Source organism: Carassius auratus, unplaced genomic scaffold (genome assembly GCF_003368295.1).
Source record: "Carassius auratus strain Wakin unplaced genomic scaffold, ASM336829v1 scaf_tig00000272, whole genome shotgun sequence".
Taxonomy (NCBI): domain Eukaryota; kingdom Metazoa; phylum Chordata; class Actinopteri; order Cypriniformes; family Cyprinidae; genus Carassius; species Carassius auratus.
Genome location: NW_020523288.1, coordinates 97,927 through 110,312, shown reverse-complemented (window position 1 = coordinate 110,312; position 12,386 = coordinate 97,927). Strand labels below are relative to the sequence as shown.

General features: G+C 39.6%; 1 protein-coding gene across 1 annotated transcript in view; it reads left to right on the top strand.

Annotated features, from left to right (window-relative positions):
• Positions 1-12,386, top strand: part of LOC113068964 (copine-8-like) — a 136,698-nt gene that overhangs the window by 46,561 nt on the left and 77,751 nt on the right. Inside the window, exon 7 of the mRNA XM_026241927.1 lies at positions 3,375-3,451. Within this exon, the coding sequence (XP_026097712.1) occupies positions 3,375-3,451 (77 nt within the window). The remainder of the gene's footprint in view (positions 1-3,374; positions 3,452-12,386) is intronic.

The window sequence follows — 12,386 nt, the reverse complement described above, 5'->3', positions numbered from 1 at the left end:
GACCAAAAATTTAGTATTTTCTGTTTCTGCTTTTTGATCGCACTGGTGTCTCGTGCACATATTCACTGGAAACAGCAGTCGTTCACCAGACATTCAGCATTAGCAGCAGTCAACTTACTCCATATATTGTTAATTATTTTTTTTTTCCATTGATACTGAAACACGCGTGAACGACAAAACCTATTTTACCTCATGAATAATAGTTAAGCTTCAAATGGGCAACATCACAAAAATGGAAACGGATTTCTCCCGAGTGAGAAAATGAGAAAGCCCAACCTTACCTTATGCTAAGCTTTAAATTATTATTATTTTTTGTTTGTTTATAGCTAAGCCTATATTATTATATATTGCAATTATATTTATCCATTAGAATTCTATATTTTTAATTCTTGTTTTGTCTGATATATTTGTTAAATTTAAAGTATTTGATGTAAAGTGAAGGGAACTAAATATATTCTGTTTGTACATGATAACATTATTAGGCCAGCCATTATTATTTCTAAATGTAATAAAATGCAATTTATACATGAATTATATAATATAATAAAAAAAACATGCAGCAAACGAAAATAGGTGATTAATCCGTTAAAATGAAACCTATACACCCCTCGTAATTTTTTTTTCTCTCACAAACCTAATTTATTTTTTTAGCGTGTTTAAAATAAATAAATAAATAAAACATGCAGCAAATGAAAAAAAGGTGATTAATCCGTTAAAATATGTTACTCTGGGTTAACAGTAATTATAAGTATTATATACTTCAGAGCAGAGCCTGCATGGGCCTAATCTAGGTTATCCAGGTTTTTTTTATTATTATTATTATTATTTATTTTTTTTGCATCTGAAAATCACTTCGTTCATCACATTCACTTCACGCGCTCTGGCGCAGATCCCCCTCTTGCTTTGCTCAGCTGGATGATTTAAAAATGTTTGATATAAAGGTTGCTGTCCCATGTTATACAGGAGTTGTTCATGTAAAAAAATCGAAATATATTGTTAGTTCTAATTATATTGTTAACACAAGTTCATTATGCTACTTAACATGCACTGTGACATTTTATCCTTTTTAATTTATAATCTCCTTGAGATTTTAAAGTTACTTTAATAGTATTTAAATTCAAGTTTAAAAATAGGTTTTAACTGCTTAAATTATTTCTATGAATTAGTAATATGTTATCATGTTTATTCTTGTTGAAAATAAGTATTTATTCTTTAAGAAAATAATGGAAAAAATAAGGGACGATCCAAATATTTGTTTTGCCTCACCTATTTTTGTAGGCTACAATTATTCAAAAATAAATAAATAATATAAATAAATAATAAATAAATAAATGAGAAAGCTTGAGTTTAATCATGAAGACAGTTTATTAATCCATCCATTCTTTAGAGTTTCAACATCTGCCCTCCCCGCGCCCAAAACGGTTGCCTGTGGATGAACATCCAAAACAGGTATAATAATCATAAAAAAGTCAAAATGAACTAAACTGGATTAACCCTAATCTCGATGGTATGAAAAAAAGTACTGTCATGTTTGACATTAATGTTGCCATTAGTTCTCACATGTCCTGTAACCAAATGTGATGAGATTGAGGGTACATGTAAACACAGACTGAACCACAAAACTAAAAAATATGGACATGTGCAATGACGCAGAAATAGCGTAATGACGTATGATGCGTGGAACTAGCAGCTCTTCCTTTTGAATAAAGTTTTGTATAAATGTATGTCATGTTATTGTAAAACTATTCTTTCACTCTGCAACTGTGAAGTGGACAAGGATAATTGCCCACCAGTCCTTGTTTTCCTTAAAATGGTTATTTTTTTTTTTTTTTGTCCACTCTCTCAACTTGGCATCACAGGAATTGCACTTCATTGGCTTTGGTAATTGGGAGATGCTTCAAAGTTTGCTGAAGGGGAAAACTCAGAATTACATGAAATAATCTGTGGGCTGCCTCAGGTTTCAGTAATTTCCACATGGCATGTAAACGATTTTTTTTTACTGTTGTTTTCTTTTATCATATTATTGCTTTAATAGTCCTTTCTGAAGCTTAAAGGGTTAGTGTACTGAAACAGTACACTGACTGAACTGCTGTGAAGAGAGAACTGAAGATGAACACCGAGCCGAGCCCGATAATGAACAAAAGATTAACTTGTTCTCGAGTCAAGAACCATTCTTGTCAGACGTGTCCGATTCGAGAACCGAGGAGCTGATGATAACTGTGCATGTATTGTGTGATTCAGCGTGAAGCAGAATGACACACAGAGTGTCTAAACCGAACTTTTTTTTTTTTGGTGATTGATTCTGAACTGGTTCTGTGCTAATGTTATGAGCATGGGTAAACCGAAGGCTTGAATCAAGGGCATTCATCGCAAATTACATCATTACGTCAAGCGCAAAAGACCCGGTGAACCGTTTTCTTCATCCAGTTTATTGAATCGAACTGTCTGAAAAAAACGGTTCACGGAAAAGAACCGAACTTCCCATCACTACTGGTGATCCGAAAACTGATGCAACCGGTTCTTGACTCAAGAACGAGTCGATCTTTCATTCATTATCTGGCTTGGGTCAGTGTTCATCTTCAGTTCTCTCTTCATAGCAGTTCAGTCAGTGTACTGCTTGAGTAAATTAATTACTCCAGGATATTGGTTTATTTTAACTCAGAGGGAGTGTCAGCCACGTTAAAAAAGATAACAGCTTAAATCATTAATGGTTATTGGAGACGCGATCCGTTTCAAAGATTCAGTTAAATTTGGTGAACTGGTTCAAGAAGATCCGGTTACATCGAATGATTCGTTTGCAAACTGGATATCACTTAACTGCAGTGTTTTGAAATCTCACAACAGACCAACTTTAAGGCAACAGGCCAGAAGGGGGTTGGAGGGGGTTGTATTGTCTGATTCAGCATAGCAATGCCCTGATGGGCAAAGCTAAGTCCATAAAGAAAAGATTTACTGAGTTTACTGTGAAATAACTTAAACAGGCTTGCACCAATCCCAAAACTGAGCTCCACCGACCACCTTAGGGATCATTTGGAACACTGACTGTGAGCCAGACCCTATCACCACAGAGTAAATCCCCACAGTCATGTTCCAACACCTACTGGAAAGCCTTCCCAAAATGGAACATGATTTTACTGATGGACAACTTAACGTGTTTTGGGATTTACATAATTTTGTCCATATAATGTACTAAACTTTGAAGTTATTTGCACAAGTTTATAAATCAAAGCTTATCTCCACTCTTACCCATTGATTACAAATAAAGTAGAAGAAATCTAATAAACACTATAAATAGACAACTTAAAATAATGACCTTTCATCTAGCCTTGTTGAAGAATGGCTCTAGTCTTCTTTAATGTTCTCTCTCTTTGCAGGATTTCCTTGGCCAGGTCTTTTGTACATTGGGAGAGGTGGTGGGTTCGACAGGTAGTCATATGGAGAAACCTATTGGGTAAGAAGTGCTTTATTTGTTTTTTTCCACCAGTCACAATGCTACATTCTTCCAGTCTGTGATAGATCATTGGTTCTCAATTCCGGACCCATTCTGCACATTTTGTATGTCTTCCTTATTTAGCACACCTGATTCAGATAATCAGTTTTTTTAGGGAGTGGGCTCTATGAACTGTACAGAATGTGTCAGATAAGAGAGACACAAAATGTTCAGAGCTGTGAGTCAATAGGACCAGAGTTGAGAATCACTGTATGACCCAACAACTTTGTCAGAGGTTATATATTATTTTTATTTTTATTATAGATTTTTCACAAACTACAAAGATATCAACAATAGACAAAGATATCAACAAAATCTATTAACTTGGATCTAAAACAAAGAAAAAAAACTGCCCAAATTACCAAAGAATCAACATATTGCTTTAAATTCTTACAGAAGTACATAAGTTTGCATCCAAGAAAACCAAACAGCACAATATTGGCAATCCTGGGGTCCAGATAATTTACAAACGGTTCCCATATTTTTTTTTAGAAATGGGCCATCTTTAAATGAATTATACAAGTAAGGTATTTCAGTGGTAATAGCTCCATTAACACTTTTTGACAGCCCTTCACAGAGGGGGCTTTATCAGACATCCACTGCAAAAGAATGTTTTTCTGTGCTGAAAAAGTCATGGCATCAAAGAGTCTTCTGTTAGCCAGAGAATTTACCTTACTATCAGGCAGTCCTAGTAATAATGACAAAGGGTTTAAATCTAGATCCAAACTCAAAATCTTTTGCATTTCTCGAAGTATTTTACACCAATAATCCTGTATCAAATGGCATGACCATAAACAGTGAGTCAGAGTACCAATTTCAGTCTTACATTTAAGACAAAATGATGAAAAAAGGAACTGTTAATACACAAATTTCTTTAATGATTTTAAAACTTAAAAAAAAAAAACAATAGGTCTGGTAATGAATATTTGGATAAACTTGTTTCGATATCTAACCATACTGATAAGACATCTTTTATTATCCAATTAGAAATATTTCTCAAATGGGCACCTAACTGATATGTTCTAATATTGGGTAGATCCAAACCCCCATTAGATCCTGGCAGTTGTTAAACTGACATCTTAAGCCTTGGTCGTCTTTTGCTCCATATGAAAGAGCTTAACCATCAATTCAAATATTTTAAGGATAGGATAAAGCAACCTAGGAAGAATGTTCATCTTAACTAATGATATCCTACCCAACCGTGAAACTGGACGGGAGTTCTGATGATCACGATCCTATTTTATTTTCTCAAACACGGGCGTGAAATTCATTTTATGCATCTGATTAAAGTTCGGAAGTAACAAAGATTCCCAGGTACCTAAATCCTGCAGGGGACAATTTAAAGGGAAACAAAGATATAGTACTTGGCATATTAATTAAGCTACCAGGTGACATGGCTTCAGACTAGAGATGTTCCGATACCCTTTTTCTCTTCCCGATAACGATTCCGATACCTGGGCTGGACTATTTGCTGCCTCCATAATGGTCAGATCGTTCTGTAACGGTGTGGTATGGAAGACAGGAGGCAAATGCAAGTTGACAGAGTTTATTGTAATGAGATGAGATGGATGAAGGTTGGAGAGTGACGCAGGGACCTCGATGGCAGCACAGAATCAGAATCAGAAAGAGCTTTATTGCCAAGTATGCTTACGCATACAAGGAATTTGTTTTAGTGACATAAGCTTCCAGTACACAGAGACAACAACACACAGAAAAAAAAGAAAGAAAATGTACAAATTGGCAAATAAATAAGTGTATAAACAATTGTGCTATAAATGATAATGGGATAGGATTAAGTGAGATGCAGGAATGTTCTAGGATGGAGGGTTAACAAATAAATATAAGGATATTGCACGTTTATAAGCATAAGTAGGGAACATTTAACTGTTCATGAGGTAGATTGCCTGGGGGAAGAAACTGTTCTTGTGCCTTGCTGTTCTGGTGTTTGCGGCTCTGAGGCGCCGGCCAGATGGCAAAAGTTCAAAGATGGGGTGACTTGGATGTGAGGGATCCAGAGTGATTTTCTGAGCCCTTTTCCTCACTCTGGATGTATACAGTTCTTGAAGGGTGGGCAGGGGAGCACCAATAATCCTTTCAGCAGTCCGAACAGTTCTCTGTAGTCTTCTGATGCCTGATTTTGTTGCTGAACCAAACCAGACTGTTATTGAAGTACAGAGGACAGACTCAATGACGGCCGAGTAGAACTGTTTTAGCAGCTCCTGTGGCAGGTTAAACTTCCTCAGCTGGCGAAGGAAATACAGCCTTTGCTGGGCCTTTTTAACAATGGAGTCAATGTGATTGTCCCACTTCAGGTCCTGAGAGATGGTGGTTCCCAGGAATCTGAATGACTCCACTGCAGTCACAGTGCTGTTCATGATGGTGAGTGGGGAAAGTGCAGGTGGGTTTCTCCTAAAGTCCACGATCATCTCCACTGTTTTGAGCGTGTTCAGCTCCAGGTTGTTAAGACTGCACCAGACAGCCAGCTGCTCAACCTCTTGTCTGTAAGCACATCTGTCCTGGATGAGGCCGATGACTGTAGTGTCGTCTGCAAACTTTAGGAGCTTGACAGAGGGGTCTTTAGAGGTGCAGTCGTTGGTGTACAGGGAGAAGAGCAGAGGGGAGATAACACATCCCTGAGGAGCACCAGTGTTGGTGGAGCAGCTGTTTGATGTGAATTTCCCCAGTCTCACTGTTTCCTATCTGTCAGAAAGCTGGTGATCCACTGACAGATAGAGCTAGGAACAGAGAGCTGGGTCATTTTGGTCTGAAGGGCTGTTGGGATGATGGTGTTGAATGCCGAACTAAAGTCCACAAATAGGATCCTCACATAAGTCCCTGTTTTGTCCAGATGTTGCAGGATGAAGTGCAATCCCATGTTGATTGCATCATCCACGGACCTGTTTGCTCGGTAAGCAAACTGGAGGGGGTCCAGTAAGGGTCCAGTGATGTCGTTGATTAGCCTCAGTGCAAGGGGATGGTGTCTTGTAGTTTGTGATGGCTCTAAGTCCTCTCCACACTGAAGTTGAGTCGTTGGAAGTAAACTGGTCTTCCAACTTTTTAGCGTAGGTCTTTTTAGCCGCTCTGATCTCTTTGTTCAGTGGGTTCCTGGCCTGATTGTACAAGACCCTGTCCCCATTTCTGTAGGCATCCTCTTTGGCCTGACGAAGATGTCTGAGTTTTACTGTAAACCATGGCTTATCATTGTTGAATGTTAAATAAGTCCTGGTAGGAATGCATATATCCTCACAGAAACTGATATAGGATGTTACGGTCTCTGGGAGTTCATCCAGATCGCTGGTAGCAGCTTCAAAAACACTCCAATCAGTGAGGTCAAAACAAGATTGTAAATCCTGCTCTGTTTCGCTGGTCCATCTCTTCACAGTCCTTACTACAGGTTTAGCAGATTTAAGTTTTTGCTTGTAGGACGGTGTAAGATGAACCAGACAGTGATCGTAACGTCCCAAAGCTGCTCGTGGAACAGAGTGATATGCATCCTTTATTGTGGTCTAACAGTGATCCAATATATTACTGTCTCTGGTGGGACATGTAACATGCTGTCTGTATTTTGGCAGTTCACGGGAGAGATTGGCTTTGTTAAAGTCCCCAAGAATGATTAAAACAGAGTCCGGGTGTTGTTGTTCTGTGTCTGTGATCTGATCAGCAAGTTTCTGTAAAGCTGAGCTCACATGCGCTTGCGGAGGGATGTAAACACTGACCAGAATGAACGAGTGAAACTCCCGCGGCGAATAGAACGGCTTGCAGTTGACAAACTGCATTTCTAGATCAGGACAGCACATCTTCTTTAACACAGTTACATCTGTACACCACCGTTCATTGATGTAAAAGCATGTCCCGCCGCCGCGCGATTTCCCAGTTGATTCTGATTCGCGATCCGCTCTGAACAGCATAAAGCCCGGCAGATGGAGCGCGCTGTCCGGTATGGCATCATTCAGCCAGGTTTCCGTGAAACACAGAGCAGCAGAGTGAGAGAAATCCTTATTTGTCCGAGAGAGCAGAAGCAGTTCGTCTGTTTTGTTGGGTAGAGAGCGGAGATTTGCGAGATGGATGCTAGGCAAAGGCGTTCGAAATACGCGCTTCCTGAGTCTGACGAGCGCTCCCGCTCGCTTCCCCCGTCTGCGTGTCTTGAAGCGCTTGATCAGCGCCGCCGCTCCTCCGATAACAACGTTCAGTAAAACGTCTGAATAATTTATATCCGGTATAAGATCTTGTGGTGTGTTCTGCCGAATGTTCAACAGTTCATCCCTGGTGAAACTGATCATGTTTGTTAAACAAAAAACAGGAAAAACGAACAAAAACAGCACAAACACTGGAGAGCCAAGCTATGAAGCAGCCATCTGCGGCGCCATCGAGTACATCATGTACTCGATGGCAGCACAGACTGGTGAGTAGGTGGGTTGAGTGCACTGATAGAGATGACGGTGGTGGTAGATCCGTGAGAGGTGAAGATAATCCGTGTGAGAGAGGAACAATCCAGAGACGACCAAACAAGAGACAAGCAAGAGCAGGGACATGAGAATCAGCACAGACATCTAACACGGAGGACCTCAAACAACGATCTGACAAACAAGGGAAGAAAGACAGGGTGTTAAATAGGCAGTTAGAATGAGATGCACCTGCCTACACCCACATGAAACAATCAACATGACGTAACATGAATACTGCTGGAGACGGTGCATTCATGAACCGTGACACAAACAATATAGCTACATTGCGATCATGAATTTTGAAAAATACCAAGTGATGAAATTTTTTATCCTTAAACCATTTTAAGAGCTAAGTAACAATGAGGAAAAGTCAAACAATAACAACATTACAAAAATGAATATTAAAGAGGATGAAACTCATAGCAATAACATTGCTAATACAGGACTCGACATTAAGCTTTTACATACAAGCTTGTTTTTCGGACAAATAAATCAATCATTCACTTGTCAGAGTAAAAAAGTTACTTGTCCAGGGAAAAAAAGTGTTGCACAAATGTAATTTATTCTGAAGCAGTCTAATCAGTGCTCTATCAGGTATTAATTTAATCAGTATATTTTTGATATTTGCCTTAAATTGATTGCTGTTACACTTTTTAACTTAAAAAGATTAAACTTTCTAACTTTAAATGTAGATGTCTACATTACTGTTACTATATTACATACTATGTTATCCTTACATTAAATTAAAATAAGAAGACATTATGGTTGTTATTATTATTAAAATGAAATCAGTATCAACAAACTCCATCTGTCCAAATGAATAAATTATGTTATTAAGATTAATATTTTATTTATTTTTTTACATACAAAATACACTGATACTTTTAAATATGATATTAAACCACCAGTAAGTGGTTACAAGTCACTGTCTTAATGAATGAATCATTGATTCAACCGATTCAGTCAAACGGCTGATTCATTCAATAAATGAAGCAAGTAAACCTTTTTATGAATGGTTCACTGAATCATTAACTCATTTAAAAATGAATCATCATAACAAAAGACTCTTGCTCGCAGATGTCCGACTGTTCTGCTTTGGCTTTTCTTAGAACAATTTTTTGTTTGAAATGGAACAAAAACAACCCATAATATGTGTAAAATGTAAATCAGTTAATATTACTTGTTTATTTAATTGAAGATGTATAAAATCGAGCTGAAAGTCGGAAAAAAATCACTCCTGGTCATGTGATGTTGCAAATATTATACAGAATATTTCTATTTTTTCACCCCCGCAGATTTCTTTGTGTGTACTGTTCTTATAGTTGTGATTTCTCTTTGAATATGACAGGCTGCACGAGCCTCAACTGACACGACCTTGATACTGTCAATACATTATTTGTTATTAGTCACCGTTTACTCTGAAAGTAATAAAATCTGAATCATTCTCTTCAAAGTTTCGGCGATGCCCTAGTTAATGTTTGTTATAAAAATTTTGATCAGGTTACTTGTCCGTTCTCTTTCACTTGTCACTTGTCCACTTGTCCCGGACAAGCGTTAATGTCGGGCCCTGGCTAATATATAGAGACCATTTCCAGGTCAAATATTCCATCTTAAAACACTTGAAGTGCATAAGGTAACGTTAATAACAATGAAGAAAAATCAACATTACACAAATGTATTAAAGGAAATGAAATTCCCAGTAATAACTTTGATAGGTCAAATAATTCCATGGACGGCAAATTAATCCGTGGTAGGCAGAGTTTACACTGAATAGTGACATTTTTCCCGTGTCTTTCTTGAAAAATTTAATTATGTCTGAACATCTAGTGATTAAAGGCTGCGTTAACCTCCATTTTCCATTATCTTGTTGCTGATTTATTCTGAGCGTGATTTTGATTCCCCCCCCTCCACCGGAAAAACTTGAAGAATCTGGAACGTATATAAACGGCAGGTTTATTAGAAAAACAATGAACATTAAAAAAAAGAAATTTATGAGAATCAATAAATTGTGAACGACTTACTATCATTGTGTAAATAATATGTGATCATGTAATCCATAAAAAAGTTACTGTAGTCTGATTACGAGTATTTTAAAAAGAAGTTTACTCTAATTACAAGTACTTCAGTTTTGGAATCTGATTACGTAATCCAGATTACATGTAATCCATTACCACCCAGCTCTGTCCCTCACTGTTGCTCCATTATCTCAACAGAAGTGAATGCCAGCATGCCCACTGCATCCAGCTAAAGACAGACCACTGCTGCTGTTCAAGAAAATTTTCTGGGGTTTGTACATCCCTGCTGTTTGGAGTACTTGTAGCTTTGGATGTATTTGCAACTGATAATACATGCTAGCCACCTCTTGAAGCCTGACAGGTGGTGAAACCAAAGAGGAAAATACCTAGTAAATTGAAAAACAGTCTATTTAGAAAACTTCATGTTAAACATTAGTGCACACATTAAGGGTGCACGATATATCGGCCGGTGTTTAATGCATATTTAGTCAATAATGATGCTTCTCTAATCAGCAGTGATTTCATGTAGAGCAGCTGTTACTAAAAGGCACAAGTAAAGGATGTCCTTGACTTGGTACACAGAGGGCTGATAGAGGATCTCCAGTGGAGAGGGTGTCTGTGGTTCTGGGGTATCTGGAGTATATGGAGTGGCGGGACAGAAGGGTTTAATTAAAGACACATGGAAAGTGGGATGAATGAGGTACCTGGGGGGTAGGTGTAGCCTGTAGGTGACTTCGTTGATCTGCATCTCGACTGTGAATGGACCAATGTAGCGGGGACTCAGTATACTGCATTGCTGATAGAGACGCAGATCCCAGGTCGAAACCCATGCACTTTGAGCATCCGCAAAGGCCTTGTGTTTCCGTATAGCAAGCTGGAGGTGGAAATGAGCTGAGTCCCAAACTCACTTGCTTGGAACCAGTAGTCCACAGCTGAAAACTTCAGATGGTTCTCCTGTCCACAGGAAGAGTGGAGGTTGATAGCGGAGTATGCATTGGAAGGGGGTGAGGCTGGTGGTACTCTGCCGAAGGGAGTTTTGTGCATGCATGGCCCAGGGATGGAAGCGATTCCAGCTGTGCTTGTCTTCTTGGCAGTATGCCAGAGTTAGCATCCAAGTTCTTGGATCTTCCAACCAGTCTGGCCGTTCGTCTGAAGATGGTATCGGGAAGACAAGCTCACAGTGACCCCCAGTAGGTGGAAGAAGGCCTTCCACACCCAGGAAATGAACTGGGGACCCCGGTCTGATACGATATCCTCAGGTAGCCCGAAGTTCCAGAGGACATGGGAGAAAAAGTGCTCGGCCGTTTCCAGGGCAGTTGGTAATCCTGGCAGGGGAATTAATTTACAGGCTTCAGAAAAGCAATCTAGAACCACCAAGACACAAGTTTTACCTTCGGATTCTGGCAGGTCAGTCACAAAGTCAGTCCCCAAAAGGGACCAGGGCCTCCGAGGAACAGGTAAGAGCACGAATTTGCCTGCTGGAAGCTGACAAGGAGTGGAAGACATAGCACAGACTGAGCAACTTCGGACGTACCAGATGACATCACAGGACATACTAGGCCACCAGTACCGAGCTTGGAGGAGAGAGAGAGTCCATTGGCTGCCTGGATGTCAAGAGCCCGGTACATTGTGAACTGAGCCCAGAAGGGATTGTCGTTGGGACCTGGGGATATAAGTCCTCCCTTCTGGGCCTCCCAGCAGAGCAGGTAAAGTCTGTGTAGCAGCTCTGATCTCCTCGTCTCTCCAGATAATGGGGGTGACAATCATGGCTGGAGGGAGTATGTATGGAGCATGTCTGGGGAGTTTTTATGATCAGTGATGATTGTGAATGGGTGACTGGCTCCCTCCAGCCAATGCCTCCATTCTTCCAGAGCGAGCTTGATGGCCAACAACTCCTAGTTCCCGATGTCGTAGTTCTGCTCCACTGGGCTCCAAACTGCTGTGACAGCACGGCTCCCACACCGGTTGTGAAGGCGTCCACTTCCACCATGAATGGAGTCTCGGCATCCAGGTGGTGAAGGATGGGAGCCATGCTGAAGGCCTTTTTGAATACTTGGAATGCTTCGTGGGCATTGGAACTCCAGGACAGGGACTTGGGCTTCCCTTGAAATAAGGTGGTTAATGGAGGTGTATGCTGACTGAATGACTGAATGATACATCAATAGAAGTTGGCAAATCCGAAGAACCTCTGGAGTTCCTTTACCGACTGAGGAACGGGCCACTCAGCGATGGTGGTTACCTTCCCCTGGTCAATCTGGAAACCTTAAAATAAACTTACTGCTCCAAACAGCTGCAATACACTTTTCATACTCAGGTTTATGGTATTATTGTAAAGGGGTTGAGATTTAAAGTTTTTTGTTGAAATGATTTTAATCTCATTCTATTGTGCTGCATCTGTTTGATGCACATTTACTGTATGCGCAGCCGTTCTTTCAG